Genomic DNA, 25,238 nt, shown 5'->3' with positions numbered 1-25,238 from the left:
GGACCGAAGTACACTGCTGAGGGGAGCAGCGGGCGGCAGGAGAGGTCTGCACGCCATGTGGGACCCTCCTCCGGTGGCCGGGGAGCAGCCGGGGATCGAACTGGTGCCACAGAGGCCGCAGGCAGCTTCGCAACCCAGCGCTCAACCGCTGCGCCACCGGGGAGGCCCTCTTTTTTTTTTTTTTTTTTAAGATTTATTTATTTATGCATACAAGAGCTCGGGTACAGGTCAGAGGTATGGTGCGGGGGATGTAAAATGATTCACCAGAGACAGAGTGGGGAAACACAACAGGCAGATTGACTGAAATATACTGCTCAGGGGAGCAGCTGGCAAGTCAGGAGAGGTCTGCTGGGCTATGTGGATTGCTCTCGACTGGGGATCAAACTCATGCTGCAGAGTCTTCGGTTAGCTTCAGTTAACTTCACAGGTTTTGTCTTAACCCCTTGTGCCACCAGGGAAGCCCTGAACTGGTCTTTTTCAATGGTAGTTTGAAGAACCTTGGTATGGAGATAATTTTGTGTGTGACAAATTTATCTAATTTTATCTAGCTAAAAGCTTAATCTATTAATGCTTAATACTTCATGTGATTGCTTCATGGTGTAAATCAATGTCATTATAATTTTTGTCTTTAAAATTCTGTTCGGCACACACTTAAGTGTACATGTTCTATATGTAACTAAGCATCATATTCCATTAAATTACTGTGGAAAAAAAATTTATATCATTAAATTCTTTGTTAATAACGTTTGTTCACATTCTTAAAACCCCAAATTTTATTTTGTTATTTTAAATATAACTTCAAATGTAATATTTTTTTACATGTTATTGTTAATTTTTAAACCCAAATTTTATATTGTAGACAAAATTCAGGATCATTCAAAGTTGATTTTAACTATGCCACTCCCCTTCATTGGTACATTAACCTATATCTTGGTAAATAAGCTTCCATATTGCTACCATTTCATACCACCATTTTGACTCAGATATCATTCATATATAGTGATTTGATTGGTGATTACTAAAGAGAAATTCTATTTTGTGTTATTGTGTTGGTCACAATGTGTGGGCTATTTATTCTTGATTTTTACCATCCAGGCCAGTTAAAAAGCCAGTCAGAGCATCTAAAGGAGATCATGAGGTTTTGATCTTCCTAATTCAATGAATGGGTTAGTTACTAGGAGGTATGGCATATTTAGAATATAACATATCTGGATATATAATAGAGTACAAAATTGATTGTGCATTTACTTCTCTTCTTATCTTTCCTAGCATTTTCTTTCATAGAGTTAACAGTAGAATCCAGGGCTACTCTGTATGCCACAGAAGTGAATGACTCACTGATTTTCCATCAAGGCACTTTGGTACATGGTAAGAGTCTGGTTGGTTGCACTGTTCCTGTATATTTTTCTTAACCTTGCAACTTTTAAGATGGGAAGAGAAGTATTTGCTGGTAATAGCATAGAAGAAGAACCTGGCTGTCCCCCGTGGTTTGGGAATACTCCTCATTTTAGTGCTAACACTTAAGTGGATAGAAGTTTCCTGGGGTTTGACCTCATAGTTGATTGAATGGGATCTGATAAGAAAGATAGCTACTTGCTTTGTCCTGATGAAAGGACAAGTATTTCATAGAATGTGGATTTATAGGCCTATGGATAACTAAGGGAGCAATATTTATTATTTTGAGCATCATTCAGAGTTATTCTCTCTCTCTCCCTCAGCCCCATGGTCTTCATAATCTTCTATAGAATGTTCAACTCTGATCATCCAGTTTGAATTTTTATATGACATACAATAGGAAAAAAAAAAGCCTCTCTTTTCCCCCTTTATGGTATTTTATTGTTTCATTATGAAACAATAAAAAGTACTAGATAAATTGGTAAATTGATGTGTGACAACTCTAGAAAAAATATGCATTTTAAATATGGCACTAAATGGTTCTATTTAAAAGGGCAAAGACATTTTAAAATTTAAAATATGGCAAAATTGACATAAAAGACATATTTTTATCACAGCAGTAAATATGAAATGGTCAATTTTATATATTCTTGGCGATGTCTGTCATAGTCACTTCTGTGTGCTTTGATCTAATCTAGTTTTAATGGCTTCTAAAATAGCATCCAAAGATGTTTCTAGATAATTGTACTCTCATAAACAGCTAACTCATAGGGCTAGTTTAAGTCCCAACCATTAAAATTAAATAACTTTAAAATATCTTTCTTCCACTCCTCAATCATTCTGTGCTTGTTCTTTTCTCATAGCTATGCTTACCATCCACCTCAGATTTTATAATATTAAATAGAAAGGAGTTTTCAACCTTTGTTAAGTTGCAAGATCTTCATCTTCAACAATTAAGATTTCTAAGCTTTAACTCCTTAACCATTTTTTGAATGGCTAGCTAAATTTTTAGATTTTCTGTGATCATGTTCAAAAACTTAAGAGACCATACAAATAACTTTCTAACTGATTCAATTTGATGCCTTGGGAAAGTTTTTAAACCACTTCTGTACTGTGTGGAAAAAAAGAAAAGAAAAGAAAACAAAACAAAACAGAACCAAAACCAGCTGAAAAATCCTTAAAGCAGGTTTAAAATGGTTCTTCTCCAAGGTTCCCTGCTTAAGAACATTTCTCTTTTCCCTTCCCTTCCTAAGCATTGGATAATGACTTTGGGGGTTGTTTTGGCTTGGCATTTTGTGTGTTCGTTAGTTTCTGCTGAGTCACCCAATTTTGTATTTTGTCCCCAGGTGCTACTCAGCATAAAAGTTAAAAGTGCAATTCACAAAACATTGTATTTATGTGCTGAGCAGAGGAAACCATTTGTCTAAGAGAAGCTCAGTTATTTGGCGTGTCCTTCTTCCCGGGGAAGGAAGCTTCCAGGAGCAAAGGGATCAAGTATTTTTTTTTTTTTTCTTTTTTTTTTCCCCCTGGGAGAGAAGCATCTGAGCGCTGTAGCTGATAATTGCGTGCTGGCTGTTAAATGCGGAGCTTCCCGGGCGCCTGACTGACTCAGCCCAATGCAGAAGTCCCCCCCTTCTCTAAAAACCCAAATCCCTACAGAACCAGCTTGGAGTTACTTTCCCTTCAAGGAGACCAAAATAATTGTGATTTGTGGCGCTCTCAGTCCGCGGTGGTATTTTCCTGTTGTGTTAAATGCCTCTTCCTAAGTAATAGATGTGATTTATGTGGACGACGGAGGGGTGTGTGGTGGATTCGGTGATTAATCAGTGAATTCCCATCCGCTGGCATCTCTCGCTGCCCCTCTTGCGTGATGTAAGATCAGACGTACCCTGCATTGAAAAGTCAAGACACACGAGCGCCTCGCTCGCTCACACACACTCGCACTCTCTCCTACACGCGCGCATCCCTGCACCTTCCACATCCTGCTCGCGGCAGGAGAAGGCGGACTGGCTGGGCTCATTGAGCTGAAGAATTTTCAGTGACATTTGTAAATGACGCTGCTCAATTCGGGGCCCCGAGCAGCCGCCGCCGCCGGGCCGAGGGTGCCGCGGAGCAGTCGCCAGCGCAGGCTGCCACCCCGGGCGACCACAATGTCCGAGTTGCTCCTCGCCTTACTCACTCTCTCGGGATTATTGCCTATCGCCAAGGTGCTGACCGTGGGGGCCAACCAAGGTAAGGACACCTCGCCCCTTTCTTGCCCTTTCTTGTTCGGTTTTCCTGCTGGGAGGAGATGCTTGCAGATAAGTGAGTGTGAAACTTAAGTCCTTGCAGCCGCGCTCCCCGGGACCGGTTGGCCACAGCGCGCTGGCCTCCTGGGGGGGTGAGAGGTGCGATGGAGGGGTTTGAACCTGGTGCCAGGGTCCTCGGCTCCCCCGTAGCTTTTTTCTTTAGCGGTTTGCCATTCCCGATTTTGTGCCCCCCTCCTTCCCCCGTCTATTCCCCACCCCCTCCCGGGAGCGTTTGGACTTGACTGCGCGCTTCTGCCCGCGCATCCCAGGCGGTGCAGATGTTGGGATCAGAATTCGCATTTCCAAGACTTCTGTCCCTGATGACTCTCAGAGCTTTGAGCTTTTGCGGGCTCGGGATTCTCCGCGTTCTGTGTGTGCTCCGTTAACTTAGCTCCTGGGTTAAGTTCCTTACCTGCAGCACCCAGGGTCTAGGGAGAGACGAAAGCGACAAGCCAAGTCCCTTCGTTTCTGTAGCCCCTTCTGGGGCATTCCTGTGACCAGAGTCTCTCCACGAAGGCTTTAGGGCGCTTCCGAGTGCAGGCACCTGCCTGACTTGACTTTTTTTTTTTTTTTTTTTTTTTGATTCTGAAGGTCTGTGGCATGGTTAATGATAGTTGGAGATGATAACCCACTGCTGGCATTTTGCCGCTGCTTTTTCTCCAGATAGCTGATGAATGGCAGAAGTTTAAACAGGAATTGGTTTGGGAAGCAGATGAGAAAGGAGAGAGGGGTTGAGGATGATAATAAACCTGGTTTCTGAAAACTTTTGATCTGGAAAACCAGAAATCCATGAGCAAGTTTGATGATATTTGACAACAGTTGCGAGAGTGAAAAAGAAAAAAAAAAAAAAGCCAATGAATATTTGGGCCCCTGGCACTGTAATAGTTAATTGTTTAAAGTAAAATCAGAAGTATCATAGATCTAGTTTTTTTTAAAGATTATAACATGAGTTCATAATGATTAATATATTTTGCTTTTTAAGTTCAATGAGGAAAAACAGAAGTTAGAAAGATAGAAAAGATACCTAGGTGCCAGGGCCACGCAAACAGACAAAAATGTTGCATGGGGAGATTTAGTGACTGTGTTTATATGAAGCAAATTATGAATTGACTAAAAATTATTCCATCATTATAGTAAAGAGCAGGAGAATGCATTGTAGTGTTTCTATCCAACCTTCTGTTAGCAACCAGATTATAGTTTTTAAAAGGTATCCACACTTGTCATTTTCTTTACCATTAGTGAGAAAATACGAGTTCCTTTAGAAAGTCTGGCATTCACTGAGTGATACACTTTTAAGCATATTGCCACCTAACCTTATAGCTTCTTAACTTGCCTTGAAGTTGGTGTGGAATAGTTGAAAACTATGCTGATAAAATAGAAGCACATAGCTCTAACTTGAAATGATGATGTTTTTGATCTGGAACAATCAGATCTCAACCTTTCTTTGGAAGAATGTTTGAAGTTGGACCAGAACAAATGGACAGAATGAAGCTTCTCAGCCCTGTGTGAGAGCAAAATATCATGACACTGGCACACTACTGCACTTGGGCTCTATTTTACAGAGTCCCCAGTCCCTGGAAATTTGAGCTCATCTAGAGCTAAGTCTTCAGTGCCTTATAGTGTGTTGGTGAGGGATAGGGCCGTTACTACAACAATGACAGCATATTAAATATAGTATGTTAAGCCTACAGACTTCCAACTTTCCTCTGAGCTAGGAAACTAAATAGCTAAAAGGATTATTATTTGGTGCCTTAGTTCCATAAGGGAGAGGAACATCATAACTATAAACAAGACACATGGAAAAGGATAGTTACTTTTTCCTGAAAGTGAAAGTATTATATTGTGTCATTATGTCAGCCTAAGAAATACTATATCAGGCAGTGCAAGAAAAATCAGTTGTAGACTAATACTGCACCACTATTTTACACACACACACATGCACACACACACATCTATGTACATATGCATGTGTGTCTATGTATTAACTTCATAACTTTGAAAACAGTTAGAAAAGAGTTAAAATTGTCATAGCTACTTATCAAAAGTGAAAAGAATGGTCCTGTTTGGAAAAAAGAAAAAAAAAAAGAGAAATCTTGTTGAAAGTTAAAAAAAAAACACTGCTGGTGCATTATGACAAACTTTCCTCACTGAAATGCTGAAACGGAAGATAGGAGAGTATGAGCTTAAGAAAGAGGTTAATGAGATGTAGCTTTCTGCACAGGTTATGCCAATTGTCCTTGAAGAATAGAAAAGGCATGTGGATTACACAGGTGTGTTTTGTAGTGCATGAGCTTACCTCATGCCAGAAAAATGAAATCACTTTCAGGTTCTCCAAATATGTATTGGGCAGTGGGTAGCTTCTTAAACTGGATGGACTAGATAGCAATGGTTGTGTTGCCCTCTACCTGTGTTGCTTTTCCCTTTGTACATTCGAGTTTTAAAAAAGAGATAAATACTTGAAATTGACTTGTAAACTTGTGTTTAATCTATATGCATCCCTCTGTCCTTTAATTCCATATTGTTTATTTTCTTAGTTTATATTGATTTGGTAGTGTTAAGCTAATGTACATGTCAGTTCTCATTAGATTTCATCATGCATGGAAAAGGAAAGATCTTTGTAACTCTTAAAGCAAAACGTGGAGGATAAATCATATTCGCTTAGGATCAACTAATGTATCATAGAGCAATGTCATCTCACATCAAAGTATTGCTTGATAAGATTTCAGACTTTAAAAGAAGTATATTTTAAATTGTCAAATTTTCTGAAAAGAAAAGGGATTGAGATACCTGAAGCTAGTCTCTTAAATTCCTGAGTATGATAAGATGTGAAAACATATTTCCTAATAATTAAAGTTCAGACAGTTATAATCACTTAAATGTGTATGTCTATAAATCCATCTAAATCAGGCAATCACTTGTCTGTCAAAATTTTAATCTTCCTACCCTCAAAGAGGAATTATAGTCCATGCCTCTTTATATTTCAGAAATATCATTAAAGTTTTGTTTTGAAGAGTTCTCTGTAATCTTTGGGTTTTCTTCTGTCTCCCTCTCTTCCTCTTCTATATCCCTACCCAGGCTCAAAGTAAAATGAGTAAGGAGAAAAAGGAGACAATGGAAAAAGTAGAAAACTTTCAATGTGTTAACTCTAAAGAAAGACTGTGAATTGCAGAAAACAGAATAAGGGAAGGAAAGAGAGTGAGAAGAAGCCAAATGATAAATTTAGGAAGAGGCTGAATCCAAATTGGTGTTTCTTTAAGGCATTAAATTATCTTTAGGCAGAAGAATGTCTTCAAATAAATATTTTTCCTTTAATTTTATAATCAATATATGAAAATATTTAAAATATAAAAATAATCTAAAGAAACTTTCCTCAATGGGACACTGGACATAAATAGACCTCTATAAATGGAGAGGAATGTGAGAATATTGCAGAAAGCAAATCTTGGCTGTTTTAGAATTATGATAAAATTATTTTCTAAGTAAATGTGAAAGAACTATTTTTAGAAAGGGTGAAGATTGACTGATATAATTAGTATATTATTTGTTAGTGTGTGTGGTGTGTGTGTGTGCATGTGTGATATAAATATATTCTTAAGAATGAGATGACAATTTCTAAATGTTCCTTATCATTCGTGGTAAGGACATGCACAGATTTTTAGTTAGCAAGTATATTGCATCCAAGACATTAGTTTCTCGATCCTTGCCTTGTCAATCTCTTCTGAGCCAAGGGAATTCCATAAAGATAGGTTCCATTTAAAGTCACTTGGTCTGAATATAACTTGGTTTTCTGTAAGGGTTCTAATGATGAGGGATTTCTAACTATTCCCTTCATTCTATATATTATTCTGGTTGAATATCTTTTCCATAACTCTGCTATTAAGTTTATCACTTGCATAAAATGCATATCCCCCTTTCTTCAATTACATACTGGTTATAGGATTTCTGTGTAGTAAAAAGTACCAACCAGACATATTGATAGATTTCTCTGTCTTCTGTGGCTGTCTGTCAAAACAATTCCTGTACAAGGGAAACACTTGTCTTCATTCTAGATAGATGCATTCAAAGAAAGTAGAATTAATACTAAAAGTTAAACACGATTGTACCAACATGATGTCATTAGTTAAACTAATTTAGCTGTAAGTGAAACCCTCCGGGTGCATATATATCTTCTTTGAAATCACTGCCTTGACATAAACACATGCAAAAGGCCACACTAGCTTGAAAACTACAGATACATTTTAATGAAATGCATCATTTTCCAAATTCCATGCATTATATGTCACTTTTTGTGACTTTTCCTCTTTGAAAAACAAAATATTTTTTTAACATTTATTTTTGCATGCAAGAGCTGGGGTACAGACTGGAGGTGGGGGGTGGTGTGGATTCACCAGAGATAGAGCGGCAAGCAGAACAAGCAGATTGACCGAAATACACTGCTGAGGGGAGCAGCTGGCATGTCAGGAGAGGTCTGCTGCTCTGTGTGGGTTGTTCCCTGGCTGGCCAGGGATTGAACTCCTGCTTCAGAGGCTGCAGGCAGCTCCATAGGTTGCTTCTTAACTGGTTGCAAAAACAGGGAGACTCAAAATAAATATTTTGGAAAAAAACTTTTAAGAGTTATTTTTCAGCTCCCAATTTGCAATATTCTAATGAATCAATTTCCATACAACAAATATTTTGTTGTAACAGAATTTGACAGTGGAGGAAATAAATGTCAAACTGCATTTGCATTTGAAATGCCTGTACTTATGATATGCCCAGTGCTTATAATTTGAAACAATGTTTTTAGTTCTTGAAATGCTAAAAAACGTAAAGCAAAAAGTTGACTTTTTTTAGAATGAGTTAACTAAAATATATACTGGACCATACTTCTATCAGGAAATAGTCCTATTTATTTTTTCTATCAGGAAATAGTCTTGCTTATTTTAGGTTGTTCAAAACTTTTCTTATATTCGGAATATAACTTAAGAAATCTAATGCCACGTATTTAACCTAGAATGCAAAAAAAAAAAAAAAAAAAGACCCAAAACCTAACACACAACCCTCAAGAAACCTATTTAACCTTGAATACCAAATGACAAGGCAGTTCATTTTGTTTATTTGTTAATTTGGAGGTGGGGGAGAGGCAAAATGAATTAAAACCAACCAACAGAAAAGCCTCAGGTTGATACCTTTTGTTCTCTTCTGTGGAGTTGCTTTACAGTTTCTTGTGGATTGTTATTTTCCAAATTTAACCTATATAACAACCCTTGGCTAGAGAAACAAGAATTAAATTGCAATATAATGATCACAAATCTTAAAGTCTACGGACCTTGAGGATATTCTCCACTTGTCTCATTTTGCATGGAGATACTTAGAATTAGTTTCTCGAACAACAGCAAGAAAATTATTATATTATTTAAGCATTAAATTCAAAAGCTTAAAAATACATCTAAAACCTTGAGTTTTTCAAAAGTAGTTTTTGGGGTAAGTCATACCCACCAATGAGTATTTTGATGTCACTTGTTTCGTGCTTGCAATACTACTTAATCACTCTTCTCACTATTGTATATTTTCTCATTTTAATAAAATGTTAATGTCTGAACCAGCTATGTTGTAGAATAGGGAATGAAGAATTCAGAAGATTTTGTCACATCAGAAAAAATAAATTTAGATCTTCAAAATGTATATGCTTCTTTTGTATTAGAATTTTTCCTGCTATAAGCTGCCAACGCAATTTTAAATCTATACTTTTCCTCACATAAGCTTTTGTGCCTTCCCCTTCTGCCCCCAAAACTGCAAGGCCAAATAAGAACATATGCATTATTTATTTCTCTGTTCTGAATTCAGTGATACCAAAATATAGTGTTTTTTTAGTCTCTTTCATTCTCCCTCCCTCGCATCTCTCTTCTCACCCTCTCCTCTTTCCTCCCTCCCTCCCTCTTGCTCTCCTTCCTCTGTCTCTCTCTCTCTCTCTCCCTTTCTTCATCTTATTGATTTCAGGTATCTCTACACAAACCTAATTATTTTTAGGAGCATCCTGACTAAACTAATTGATGAACTGACTTGTAACTAAGTGGGAATCAAACTATTAGAGAGTTGCCAGGCAGATCTGATAAAACAGTAAAACTGAGTTTGCAATTAAAAAGACTAAAATTGAATTTTATTGTTGTAAAACAACAATATCAACATTTTTCCTGAAAGAAGTAGGCATAGTGCTTCCCATCTACACTTTGAAGTCAATCATATCCCCCTTTGCCATTGTTCCCATCATTATAGGCAAATTAAATATGTTTGTCAGTAAGTATATGTTTATATCATGGGGTTGCATGAGTTTAAAACATTATTAGAATGAACACACAACCTGAATTCATTTGTGTTGAAGCAAAGATTACTAAAAGTAGAAATGTATTATTTAGGGCCTCCCTGGTGGGGCAGACAGTTGAGCGCCACCTTGTGAAGCTGTCCGCAGTCTCTGCAGTGCCAGTTCAATCCCCTCCAGCAGTGGAAATGCCCACATGGCGAGGCAAACCTCTCCTGTCTTGCCCGCTGCTCCCCTCAACAGTGTATTTCCTCAGCCTGCCTGTTCTGTTCCCAGCTCTGTCTCTGGTGAATCCTCTCACCCTCCCGCACATCTGGCCTGTACCAAGGTTCTTGTATAAATAAATAAATCTTTAAAACATATATATTATTTAAGTGTTGGCTTTGTTAACTGAATTTATTGTTCAAATTTTGGAAAATACTTCTAAAAATTAAAACTGATTTGTTATGTTACTTTAAACAAAAGACTTTCACCATAGGACATTTATGGGAATAATATCAGTGATAAAATGGATAAAAGAATTTACTGTACTTTTAAATATGATACAATAATTATCGTTTAATTATGATAAATAATTTTCACTTGCAAGCACGTTAATGTAGTTAAGTCTGCAGTTATAAGTCCAATTATGATTTAAAAGTACTATCAAATGATTAAGTAAATGGGCCCACCAACATGTTGCTGATTTACATTAGGTCAGATCTTTGTAAGTATCATCAATGTGATAGGCTAATGCTTAAGTTGGTATGGCTATGTTACTTACATTGTTAAATAACTCTGACGTTCATATTTGTTGAATATCATCTACATTGGAATACATATTTTCCAAGATAGTTGTGAAGATACAATACTTGTGAAGGATGTCTTTACCTATAGAAACAATGAAAAAATAATTTAATTAATTTATTACCAGCCATCTGTTCAATCATATTCTTCTCAAATGTAAGCTTAAATGTAGTCATGTGTAACTGAAAGTTTCCACTCAAATGTGAATAATATTATAACTATGTCCTTTGTGGAATATGAGTAGAGAATATATATACCTTTTCATAAGAGATTCCTTCTAACTCTGTTAAGAGGAAAAAAGAAGAAAAAAAAGCTTCTTCAAGAAGATAGTGTTGCTTGCTATGATACTGGTGTTACATTTTATCTCACAATGCATTCTTATTAACAGTCAGACATCCCTTCCTGAGTTGCATGTACCTCATTGTCCTGGCTGGCTTAGCCTTCAGACCAAAGACAGGTATTGTTGAAATGCGACCTCATTTTAGTGGAAAGAATACGTTTCTTCTTTCGGTAAGATCAAGGTAGCACAGATCGTCTCTTGTTTTATTCTTATAATCAATAGGCCATTCCTTCGTAACTTTTCCACATTGCATTGACATCCTTCAAGACTTCTGAGACTGTTTAACTTTAGAAATACGAATAAGTAATTCTTAAGAATTTTTCTACCGCTGAGTTTTTCTTTAATGACTATTTGTCACTTATAGCCTTTTCTCTTAAAATGAGTAAAGAGAACTAAAAATGGGGAGGGGAAAAGAAGTAAAATGACACTTGGTTGTGGTTGCTTGCATTGAGTGTCCCTAGGGTATTGTAAGATATTTGTGAAAAAGAAAAACTGTAGGTATCAGGCTGATAACAAAAAAATGGGTTTAGAATGATCTGTTTTCTTAGAAATTAGGAATTATAAGGAGACAAAGATGCTAAGCGAGAAAACATTGTTAATAAGAATTTATTGAAGCTTCTGTTCCATTCAGATCAAGTAACTGAGATAATTAGGAAACCCAAACTTTTGCTAAGATAGAAATTCCAGAAATTTAAAAAGTCTTGCTGTATAAGTTATCAAAGAACTTTATACATTTTCTAAAATTTTTAATAGTATATTTTGCTGGTATGAAATTGTTAGAAAAGCAAGTCTTTGCTATTAAAATGATCTGCTTTATTCAAGTCTATTAATTTTTCAAGAATTTTATCATAATTAAGCTCTGAAAGTTCAGAGATAACAATGCCAGTTCATGAGTGAAATTCTTTCTGTAACAGGTGACAGTATTACAGAATATGCCTACTGGGCATGCATCTTTCTCAGGTTTTCATTAAAATATATATAAAATTTAAACTCAGAATTCAGATCATTTTGATGATTATTTGTATTTTCATCATTCTAAAGCCAAGGTTTTTGGTTCTTGATTCACCAGCGCCAAGTTGATGGCCCATAATTATTCGATATTACCATTGACTTCATGTAAATTACTAATAGCAACAGAAATTCCTTACATTATCAGGGTGCTTTAATTCTTTTCACCGTGTTTCCCAACTGTAATATTATGAACCTCAAAGTAACTCTTGTGGTTATTGGTCTTTCTTTTATTTAATTCATTCATTCAATAAAGTTAAACAAGGGCCTCCCTGGTGGCACAAGGGGTTAAGAAGCAGCCTTTGAAACTATTCACAGCCTCTGCAGCATGAGTTCCATCCTCAGCCGACCAGGGAGCAACCCACATGGCGCGGTAGACCTCTCCTGACTTGCTCACTGCTCCCCTCAGCAATGTATTTCAGTCATTCTGCCTGTTCCATTCCCCACTCTGTCTCTGGTGAATCCTCTCACCCCCCATACCTCTGGGCTGTACCCCAGTTCTTGCATGAATGAATAAATACAGCTTAAAAAAATAAAGTTAAACAAATTTGTGGTGGGTGCCATCCTAGATTTAGGGAACAGCGTAAGTGAGCAAATTAGACAATGTCTAATGGTTACATATTTTAGCCTAGGGGGAGCAGACAATAAATAAGCAGATACATAATATTTTGTGCTAAAAAATAAAAATAATGTTTTGAAATTAAGAGAAGTGCTTTGGGGTTTGGTGGTTGTAATCACAAAAGACCTTTCTGAAAAGGATGACATATTGCTGAACTCAGTAATAAGAGGAAACAAGCTGTGAGTAGTTCTGAGGGAGGAATTTTCCATGCAAGCCCTAGAGAAGTTACAAACTTGATTTTCTAGAGAAAGAAGGAAGCTGTGTATGTCTGAAATGAATTGTGGATATTTGGGATAGCGTGTGAGTGGTAAAAGGCATATTATGGTGAAGGCTAAGAAGGTCGTAAAGGACCATGTGAAGCAAGGTGAGGTGGCTGAATTTTATTCTGATTGCAATAGGCAGAGAATGGATGTTTAATCAGAGGTAACATGATATAACTTTATTATTTAAGAAATTGTTCTTGCTTCTGAATGAAGAAGGATAAAAAGAGACATGCTGTATACTGTTAAGAGATTATTATAGTTGTCTTGGAGAGAGATGTTGGTGGCTTAAATGAGGGGTAGCAGTGCAGATGAGAACAAGATAGAGAATTGACTTACAACCTTAATTTAGGAAGATTTACTATGACAATGAATGCAGTACCAGTCAATATGTTAGGAGGATAAGGCATGAAGGGAAACCTAAAATTATCATCTTTGGAAGTAAAGATTAACTTTCAAGCTTCTTTAAAATTGAATATTTTCTATTTTGCTGCACTCTTTTTGATTGTATGGAAACATTATTTTATAATATAAGCCACATGATCTTGACATGTAGACTGCAATATTCTTGTCTTCTTATTACCCTTATATTTTAGGATTATTAATTAATACCGTCTTTCCTATTACCCTGTTGAATCCATAGCAATGTCTGCAGAATGAAATGAGTGGCTCACAGTGCTCTTTGGTGGGTTATTAAATAATACACTTAATAACATCCTAAAAAATTATAAATATGGCAACAATTATATTTTCTGTTATTTCTGTTAGTATAACAGCAGAATGAAAAGACATTGTTGTCCTGTATGAATACTCATTTGTGTTCTTTCTTAAGGGATTCTTGATTTCAAGGAGGAACTCCTTTTTTATTATCCTGAAAGCCTTGACATGATTGAGAGGGATTTGTGCTAATAATCAAGTTCCTGCTTATGAATATTTGATTAAGTTGAATAATTGTAAGAGAACTGCTATTGGTATATGTGCTGCCGAAGCAAGCACAAGAGAACTGCTATTGGCTGTGATCATTACATTTCTTGGAAATTCTATGAATGCTGTAGAAGGGAAAGGAGTCATGATATCAAGTGGTAGAGAAACTACAGGTAAGAGTTTATGACCAAGTAGGTATTCTTCTTGGTAAATCAAGGTTCTTGAATTGTTCTTCTGCATTTATCAACATTCAATGAATTCATTATTTAGCACCTCCTCTTACTAGTCAGTGTGATTTATAGACTGGAGAGAGAAACAAGTAAATGACAAAAACCAGGACAATCAATAAAATACTAATGTAGGAATTGTACAACATTGGATTTTTAGTAGGGAAAGTTTAAAATAGACTCATCGGGGCTATTGTGTTCTTGCAGAGTTAAAAAGGAAAGAGGGAAAGGAAACAAAGAGAAATGAGAGAGCTTTTTATAAAACTCATTGAAAGAGGAAAATATCAGAGCCTAGAGAGTCTGTAAGAAAGAAGAAATAAATAGTGTTTGAAGGAAATACTGTTAATATTAAGATGGTTGAGTTACTCAGGGTCCTAGTTATTTCAAGATTATTTTGGGATTTGGCCCCACTGATTTTTTTTTTCATTGTTCTTCATCACTTTCCTGTAATTTACTTTGAGAAAAAGTGAAGGTTTAGTTTTAAGATTTGATATTCAAATCTTCATTCCAGAGTACAAGCTTATCCCCCAAAATATTTTCACTCAGTTCTTTTTTTTTTTTTTTTACATTCTACACGCCATCTAGTGCCAAGAAGGCAACTTGGAGTGATAGAATATTATTACAGATCATACTATATAATAATACTCTAAATGAAAATCCTTTAGAAACTATATTGTAAATGTTGCTGATCATTACAAGAAATGTTTGAAAATGTAATTTGCTCTCCTGATTTTCAGATATGGTATGTCTTAAATTTAAGTGGGAAGGCATATCCTAAGCATGTATTAGGTCAAAATAAAATAAGATTACAATTTCAGACCTATAAAAATTTGGAAATTCTTAAATAAGATACTGACGGCACATATCTCAACCAATTTATTTGTAGTACAAAGAGTTTGCACACAGGTTTCACAAACATTTGTTGTTAGATGTCTGTGTGAAAATCTAAATTGTGTGTGAGTTTAAGTTCAGTCCATTTTTCACTTGTGTTGTCAAAAGCCCCTTTGATAATTTGGCTCCAAAGTGTTAGTACTACAATTAACATTATGTCTAGAAATAAGTTAAATATGAAACAAACACCCAAATTTTATTAAATTTTAGAGTGACTGAACCAAATGAAATTTGAGGCTGGAAGATTTTTGCATTAATATTTAATTTGGAATTCACTGTAAATTTGTTTGCTGTGTACTTTAGCAGAGGGGTGCCAAAAAGTTTGGAATTAAATGAATCTGAGTAATTGAAAACAGCAGGCAGGGGAAGGGTTACTTGTATATTTGTGAGTACGAGGCATGATTTATGTTCCCCAACTAGACCTCTGCTCACAAAACACGGAGGTCTGCTGAAGGGCTTTTCTTCTTTCATAAGGAAAGTACTATGAGAAAAGGTTCAAAATGAGTATAAGGGAGTTATTTATATTTTAGGTAAAGCAAAAAATAATTACTGACTGCATGCTCAGAATAAAAGGCGTTTGGGCAGGAAATGTTGTGACCCTTGGAACAGATTTAAACCTGCTATAAAGAGCCAAGAAAAATAAACAAAGCTTATTCAGATAACAGTTAAGCTGGCAAGCACCTGAAAAATCTAGCAATAGCAAGAAAATCACTTAAGTCAAAAATAAACTTTCAGAGATTGAAACTACTTGAGTTCACCAAGATTTAGAGACGAATGCCAAAGAGGATTAGTAAAACTCTCTTCTGTGTGAAATACAGCAGTAATGGCTCTATCACCACATCTCATACCCATGCATGAGAGTCACTAGGTAAATGAGAATTGGGCTCCATGTATAATAAGAATAATACCATTTCCTTAAACAACAAAAAAACAAAACAAAACAAAACAAAAAAACTCAGAAAACCATACAAAGAATTCTGGAAAATCTGAGATAGCAATCCACCCTTTTCCCTCTTTTCTGGAGGGAAAAGAAAATGATAAGTAGCATTTCTTCTGTGATTTCAGAGAAGGAAATAGGTTGGCTCTGGCCTCTGAGATCCCTTGTCTTAGTGGAAATTCTGCTTAGATTTCTTTGCTCATCATGTTGAGTAGTGGCATTCAGACATATTTGACTGACCTTTATGAATTAAAGGTCAAGATGTAGGCCAGGTTTCACAAATAAAATTCTGATAGCACCCACACTGTCAGACACTGCCCTGGGTGACATGTTAATTAAGGAACACTTACATTGTCCAAGGAAACAGCTGATATTCCAGTGAAGTAGATTGTGGCCATGCATGACTATGGGCCAAGTTTTTTTTTTTTTTTTTTTTAAGATGTATTTATTCATGTATGCAAGAACTGGGGTACAGTCCAGAGGTGTGGGGAGGAGGAAAGGATTCACCAGAGACAGAGTGGGGAGCAGAACAGGCAGATTCACTGAAATGTAATGCTGAGGGAAGCAGCGGGCAAGCAGGAGAGGTCTGTTGTGCCATGTGGGTTTCTCCCGGGCCTGCTGGGGATCGAACTCCTGCTGCAGTGGCTGGCTATAGCTTGATAGCACTATCTTTAACCCTCGTGCCACCAGGGAGGCTCTATGGGACAAGTTTTATCGGAACTTTAGATAATTCGAGAGAGGCTGGGAATCTGGATTTTTATACATAGTGTTCTATGTATGGGAAAAAATAGAAAACCAAGAACTGAACAAAACAAAACAGAAAAACAAATAAATAACATTGTGGGTGTCAAAAACACAAGCTAATGGATTCACACCCAGTGCCCTGCTTGTCACCCTCTGTGGAGTCCCTGACTTATGGGCAATAGCAAAAGGTTGGATTGGATCAGTGAAAAGGTGTTTGATTTGATGCATTGTAGATGAAAGGCAGAACTAAAGAACTGAGTGTAATGCTTTGAAATATTGGGTGTATTATTATTATAAGTCCTGGCTTTCGGAAGAAGGGGACCTAAGGGGAAATCCAACAGTATCTGTCATCTCAGCCTCCACAACTTCTCTCTCTTATGAGGCATTAAAGGAATAATCAGGAGAGGAAAATATAGGGGCAGGAAATTTCTTAATGACCCTGTAAAGGGTTATGATATTAGACCCAGTTGTGACAGAGGGCAGGGACATGCCACCAAAAGTCATCTCAGACACAGAACTCTCTGGAGAATGGTGAACAAATGCTATGCAGATGATTTCAGTCAGCCTGAGCACTCCAGGGACCACAAGAAAAATATTCTACATGATCAGGAACAGCCACGTGCCAAAAATGACATTGCTGTGCCACACACAGAACATAATTGAAATGTGGAGGGAAAAAAAGGCAAAAGGGAGAAGAAAAATATAATAAAGTGAAGATGGCAGTTATGATCCTGATGAGTAGATGAATTCTCATGCTGAGACACAAATGGGATCACATTTATATTTGTGTTTTATCTTCTCTTCCCTTGGGAAAGCTGTGATAGCAAGAACCAACTGTGTTCTCTATCACCACACATCTTCTTTAGATTTCATACCTGAGTTCACATAAGAATGTGTATATACCAAATGATCATTCAAACTAGTCTTTCTTCTTTCAAAGCATTTTAAATGTTTTGATTTGCACTAAATTTTAGCTTACAGAAAATGTATAAAATTAAACAAGGAGTTCTCATGACCCTTCACACACCTTCCCTGGCTGGTCACATACTTTATAATTATAATACAATTATCAAAGCAAAAAGTTAACATTGGTACAGTAAATACTATTACCTAAACTAGAGGCTATATCCAGATGTTGCCAGCTTATCCACTAATCACCTATTTCTGTCCCAGCGTTTATTCCAAGATTCACTTACATTAAGCTGTCATATCTCCTTAGACCTCCATTCTGTGACTTTGGATTTAGTTTACCTTTATGACCTGACTAATTTGATGAATACTGGTCAGTTATTTTGTAGAACATTCTATAATTTTGGGTCTCTCTGATATTTTCTCATGCTTGAATTTTTGAAAGTATGCAAGAAAAGAAATATGCCTTGCTCTATGTGTCTGTCAGGAGATATAGCTAACTGTCTCATTGTTGATAATACTGACTCTAATTGCTGGGTGAGGTGCTGGCTTCCTTGTTATTTTACATTTATTAATTGCAATTTTTTTGTAAGAAAACTTTGCCTCTCTCCCCACCCCCTTTCTTTCTGTTTTGGTTTTCAAATATAGGTGTGAGGGACACAATTGAAAAAAAATGCATCTCTGCTCATGAAGAGTTGATGTTCTAATTCAGACAAGAAACACCATGGAAGTATAAATTGGTCAAAAAGGCACTATTGCAAGGCTTTGCTCAGTTTGGATGGGAATGAACAGAAAAGTGTGCACTAGAGATAGTGAGTGTGTTTGATCTTTTGGACAAATCACCTATTGTAGTTGTCCAACTGCTGTATTGATTCTGCAGGAGTCTGGGTTCTTTGGTGAAGACATCTGCAAGTGATGTTTCCAATGATTAAAGTAGGAAGACGCATAGAAGTGTTAGCATCTGACCTAATTACATACCATTTCTAGTTTAGTTAGCACAATACAAGTCTATAGTAATTGTCATTAAAAATGATAGTTCCTTCCATGGTCCAGAATTCCCAATGAACCAATGGGTAAAATCTGGCTAATTAAATAAGCATATCTTATATAACTGTGTAGAATCTTCTAAAATGACTGGGAATCTCTACTTTTTTCAATGTACACACTTTTTTCCCTTTCTAAAAAATTTTAGTGCCTCTCATAAACATCAACTTGCTATGATTCTTTTGGATTAGTATATATGTATTTTTTAACTCTGGTGATTGATGAGGTCTTGTTCTTTATGATCATTTCCAGTTTCTCTTAATTTGAACCTGAGTTCTTTTCTCACTGTGGATCATTCCCCCACCTGCTAAAAAAGCCAGACATACCTCACTTTCCAAAGACTCTGATGCATCTTAAGTGTTTGGATATGTTCAGTTTCAATGGCATATTGTCTAAAAAGTACAAATATGAAATTACTGATCTGACCATCAGTTTAGCTTCTAATAATAGCTGTAATAAGGCTGTAAAAAACATCTTGTTGGAAACCAATGCAACACCCATATTGAATTTTTAACAACTTAATACATTTTAGGAAATGCTCCATCTGAAAAGCATTATGGCTTGCTGAGAAAAGCTGTATACTGGGAAACGGGAGAAGTGGGCTCAATTCCCAGCTCTGCATCTGACTCACTCTTTGTCCTTGGGCAAGTCACTTAGCCTCTCTCTGTGTCTACTTCCTGCCTGGTAAAATAAGGAGAATAATGCATAAAGACTCCCACCTCACCATGATGTGTCCAGGCTGCATGCTGTAACCATCGGAATGAACTTTCTTTTCCTACTGGTTAATGACAAACTTATTTTTATTTGCATCTAGTTTGATTAAAATTTGTGATAAGTGTATGGAACTACACCTAACTTCAAAGAATTGTTTAATCCTTCAATTTACACTTGAGTTTTATTGCAGTGCGTATTGCTTCGTGTGAATATACTCATTGCTTGGAGAAGGACTTAAGGATACTGTTTTGTACCAAACTATCCATTATCACAGCCCTTTAGAGGATACAATTCTGGAAAGAATAGGTATACACATAAGAAATAATTAGAGGCTGTTACTTAGCAATATTTATTTATTTATTTAAAAGATTTATTTATTTATTTATTTTTATACAAGAGCTGGGGTATAGGCCAGAAGTGCGGGAGGGTAAGAGGATTCACCAGAGACAGAGCCGGGAGCAGAACAGGCAGAGACAACTGAAATACACTGCTGAGGGGAGCAGCAGGCAAGAAAGGCGAGGTCTGCTGTGCCATGTGGGAATATCTCTAACAGGCCGGAAATCGAACCCACACTGCAGAGGTTGTGGACAGCTTCACAACTCTGTGCTCAACACGCTGAGCCACCCGGGAGGCCCATATATATATATACACACACACACACACACACACACACACACACACACACACATACACACATATATATATATTTAATATTTATTAATTAATGCATACAAGAGCTGGGTACAGACCAGAGATGTGGTGGTTGTAGAGGATTCACCAGAGACAGAGTTAGCACAGAACAGGCAGACTGACTGAAATACACTGCTGAGGGGAGCAGTGGGCGACACAGGTGACATCTGCTTTGACATGTGGGTTTCTCTCTGTCTGGCCAGGGATCGAACACGTGCTACAGAGGCTGTGGATTGCTTCATAGTGCGGTGCTTAACCCCTTGCACCCCCAGAGAGTCCCATATTTATTTAAAAATATTCTTGTGTTGGTTAGAATTTAAACAGTGAAGAAATCAAGATTGGCAAGAAAATCACTGAGTACTGTTGGGCAGTGGAAAGAACAATTATATCTCAGATGTCTTCTCTGATTCCTTCAGCAAAAATTACCATTTCCTTAATTTCTTACCTTTTCTTTGATCTTGCTGGCTTATTTTATATTGCTCCAGTTTTTCTAAATGTCTTGTATAGTTCTTTGATCTTTCTTTACTTTTCAGCTTGTAGGTAGCCATAGGTCATTCATTACCTTGGTCATTATGTCTATTAATTCTATTAATTTTCTTTTATTTTGATCATTACCTTCCATATTTTTTCATGACCTTGACCTTTTGAAATGATTTGGCCAGTTGAATTTCCTGAAAAATTATGAATTTGTTTTATTTCCCCATTTTTCATCTATCTGGGACCTGTATCACCGACATTTTCTGTAAATTGAGTATTAGATATACAGGTTAGGGTGAATTAAAATTTAATGTTTCTGGACAGAATACTTACTAGGTGATGTTAGGTATTTATGTATACACTAGAATTAGTAATGCAGATACTAAGGGGGATGGAAAAGATCACTTATATATAATGCTCAACAATTTCTGCTCTCTATGGCTACATGGTTTATCATTGTAAAAGACTCAGAACTCATGAGTTGCATCATTCTTGAACAATTACCTATCTCTTCAGCTTTTCAGTTTCTTTTGAATGCAGGTATATTGGCAATCCATTATTGAGGTTTTGAGAAAATACCTCTAAAGTGAGCTGTTCATAATAGGCACTCAATTAATGGGAGTTTATTAGTACTGGCAGTGGTAACAATTTTTTTGTTGTAGTATTCTGTCATATAGTTTTATATGATGGAAATATTTAAATGCACAGAAATGCACAAAAATGCATTAAATGCACAGAAAAAGTACCATTCATTCTGGAATGTTTACTTATTCCTTGGTTGGTTGTTGGTTGCTTTAATACATCCCTATGTGGTCTAGTATGAAGGGAAATACCACTCTTAAACACATTCCAGAATGAACTAGGTTATATGTAATCCATAAACAAAGCTAAAACATTAACTATAGACAAAAGACTCTCTAAGAACACTAAAAAATATTTGCCCCAAGATTATCATATGCTTCTTATCATTTGCATGCAAGAAACACAGTGGGGCTTGGAAATGACACTTGAGCTGTCTCCAGTAATTCACAAAACACTATTAGATTTTATTTAAGAGATTTTGTTTTGAAGTTAGTCTACTTGTACTACCACCTAAGATTTTTCACTTGTTATCTGTATAGCATTGACCACAATATGTAATCTCTTTTAAGCTCTATATTCCAATTTGCCAAAAAAAAAGCTCAAAGAGAAATTGTAAGTATAAAGATATGTAAACTCCCAAGTTAAAATCACTAAATATATAGTTGGCATTATTATACTTTTATTACTATATACATACATCTGCTGCCTACATAGAACAAGACTGTTGCAGAATCTGCAAAGAACTAGCAGAGGAACAGCAGGGAAGATTGACTACCAAAGATCCTATACCTAATGACCTGTCTTAAGTTATTTGTATGGTGATTTTATTTTTTTTTTAATTAACACAAAGTTGCCACTATTTCTTCCCTAGATGGGACGTTCTCAGCAGAGTGGATTGCAGGTGCAAAGTTTGTGAACAAGAAAACCAACTTGTTATAAGTGGCTTTGTAATTCAACTTGGTTAATACAAGATGAACTTTAAAACAATAAGACACGCAGAAGCTATAGTTCACTATAATTCAGTGAAGCCATTGTGACTTTTTAAAGTTACCTTTAAAAGTAACCATACAAAAATCTGTAAGTAAAATTCATTAACTGCCTTATAATAAGAGAAAATATATTTGTTGAGGAATGCATTTCATTATATAAACCTCTCATTTGAGGTTTTACACTCAAAATTTATTTTTTTCAGGTCGTTTAAAATGTCATTTTGACTACATTTGAATAGCATCCCTCCTACTTTTACTAACTTATTGGTACTTCTAATCATGACTTTGTCTTCATATTGAGTGTCCTGTTGGGATGCATTGCTATACCAAATCTGAAAGTAAAAAGAGTAAGTTGTTGGCAATCTAGAATACTTTTCTAATGTTGATGGTATTATTAGGGTGACTTTTTTGACTTTTATGGGTTAAAATAAAAGGTTTTAAATTTTTATTATTTAGTTTTACACATATCATACTTGTTATTACCTTAAAATATAAACAAGTTGGGAAAGGAATGTCTTTAGCTGCTTTTATGCTACACTACTATTATCATACTTCTAGAAAAAGACTATTTTTCCCCTCAGGAAGAGTGATGTGATTGTATTATACCAAGCAAATGGTCAGTGCTACTAAGTGATACATTTACATAAAGGATAATTTGCTTTCTCATAAGAGTCTGTGTGTAAAGATTTTCTATCAGAAATTGAGAATGAAGACCAAAATCGAGGATTAGTTTTGAGTCTTTTAATACAACACATATCATTCTCTATAGCTCTTGAAAGTGACCTATCAGATAATACTTTTGAAACCTGACACTACTTTTCCTGATGCTATTATTTTTCCTTCAGGTAAGGAGACTATGAGGAATGTCTAATGGACATACAATTTTCCTCCCTGGAAAGAAAAGCTACTTTTTACATTAAAATTTAAAAATATATTTTTTATGTATTTGTCTTTATAAAGCCAGACAAATGTTTTGGTTCCTGAAAATCAATAAAATAAGTAGTTTTAGGCAAAATATGTACAATGTTAATGTACTTCCTTTACTAATGGGATATAATCTTTTAACATACACCAATATTTAAAATGTTTATATCGGATAAGTTCATATTCTTAAAATTATTTTTAGAAAATGGAAGATGTTCTAAAATAAACTGTACTTGTATGGACAATACAAACCTGCTATAGAAAATGTTTAAGTTAAACTATTTTCATATTGCTATTATATTTTCTACATGATGAATGCAAGTCTTCTTCCAATATTGTAGAAATAGGAGAAAAGACATTAAAACATTTCTAGGGTGTTAAAGTGAGTTAACATCATAACCACCAACTGTCGGCAGGCTTTGGGGAGTCAGCAGGGAGCCATGTTTATCCCACATAATGGATGTGTGGTCACGGATCTCATTAAGCAATAACAATCTTTGGGAAATGGTGTTCCCTCCCAAAGTCCACTCTCAATATACTCTTTCCTAGTCTACTGAGGATCATGCTGCTTATAAGGTCATCATGCTCTTTTTTTGAATCTCTTTAAGCTGATTTCTGAGTGTAATGGAAGAATCCTGTCACATAAAAATTGAGATCTCTGTCTCTCAACAATTTGTTGAAAAGAAAGCCACTGCTTTAGACTCACTAGGAGATTTCTTGGGTGAGCATCGTTCTATGATAAATTGTTCTGAGATAATGAGACACCCACCACTTGAAATACTCAGTTGGCTTCACCTGGAGTCAGTTGGGGGAGATATACAAATGATCTGACTCCAGCGACCTTGGTGAATAAATTCTAGAGTCCAATTTTAGCTAAAGACTAGAACTGAAAATAAAGTTACTGTATCTCAGGTATGTGGAGCAATGTAGGCATCCATAGGGTGCTTTTGTCCCTTTTAAAAAGAATGAATTCATCTGTGTTACTTTCTTTCTGTATAAAATAATCAGAAGTGATAGGAAATGTATAAAAATGCACTAATGATAAACTAAAGGAGCTATTTGAAAAGAAAATTGACCACTAGGTACTCAATGAGAAAATGTTGAATGTCCAACATACCTTTGTCAGTTTTTAGTCCTTTAATCATTAAATCCTTCAGATTCTCATAAGGCTCTGTATTAAATGAAAGCAGTTAAAATTAGAAGGGTGCCATGATGTTATCATTAGCATGGAAAGAACACTAATAATTTAAATTCTATTTTCATTCATTAATGTTTTTCCCCCCATACAGGGGCATAGTCACCAATAGCATTGACTGACCGTGGTTTAGTGAATTTCCTGTATACCTTGTAAATTGTTGAATAGTTGACAAATTACTTGCAAATTGCACTCTTAGTAGAGAACAAGGAAGGTCTAACCATATTGACATTTTTTTTTTAACAAGTCAAATCTAGGATTGCATTTTCACATGAAATTGAAAATGAAGAATATAGTTTGAGAAAAAAAAATTAGGATGATGATAGAAGTGCTAAAAACCTAAGAAAAATGCACTTCAGAGAACTTGTCTACATTATTATTTATGGAGTTACCTCTAAATTAATTTTTTATTTGATCCATCTCTTGCCTCTTTTTTTTTTTTTTTAAGAATTGACTATTGCTTTCCAGAAAAACAATGTGTTAGGAATCTATTTGAACCATAAAGACACATTTGTATCCTGCAGTCCTTAAAGTATAATGCTTTTGTCTAAAAGTTATAATAGGAAAATGAAGAAAATTATTTAGAAACACAATCTAATATTTATGTGAATAATGTATAACTTTATTTAATATATGCATATGCTTCTTACTCCAAGTTAGTGAGTAGTATGCTTTTATTTTGATCAATAAAAAATTGAGGCTATTTAAAAAACCAATTTTATGCATTTAAAATCATAATAGTTTCTATCTCCATTTTCATTTTTTCTCATCTTCTTACAGAATTAAACATGTATATAGCACTTATTCAGAAAATACATTTGTTTACATGTTAAAACATTTATTTTAATTAGGGAAATATGAATCTACCTATATAAATGTTTAAATTTTTACGTTACTTTATATTATCTCCTTATGCTTACATGCATTTTTTTCATTCAGTCAATATTTTAGCTACATGTAAACTAACATACATGTGTTCAATATTTTATGAAGCAAA

At 35.7% G+C, this 25,238-nt stretch overlaps 1 protein-coding gene across 1 annotated transcript in view; it reads left to right on the top strand.

Annotated features, from left to right (window-relative positions):
- Window positions 1–3,530: 3,530 nt before the first annotated feature.
- Window positions 3,531–25,238, top strand: part of LRP1B (LDL receptor related protein 1B) — a gene marked incomplete at its 3' end in the record, with an annotated part of 1,731,654 nt that continues 1,709,946 nt past the window's right edge. The window contains exon 1 of the mRNA XM_084254814.1: window positions 3,531–3,627. Within this exon, the coding sequence (XP_084110940.1) occupies window positions 3,546–3,627 (82 nt within the window). The 5' untranslated portion in view covers window positions 3,531–3,545. The remainder of the gene's footprint in view (window positions 3,628–25,238) is intronic.

Source organism: Talpa europaea (assembly GCF_964194135.1).
Source record: "Talpa europaea genome assembly, chromosome: 1".
Classification (NCBI taxonomy): domain Eukaryota; kingdom Metazoa; phylum Chordata; class Mammalia; order Eulipotyphla; family Talpidae; genus Talpa; species Talpa europaea.
This window is presented reverse-complemented; position numbering and strand designations above follow the sequence as displayed.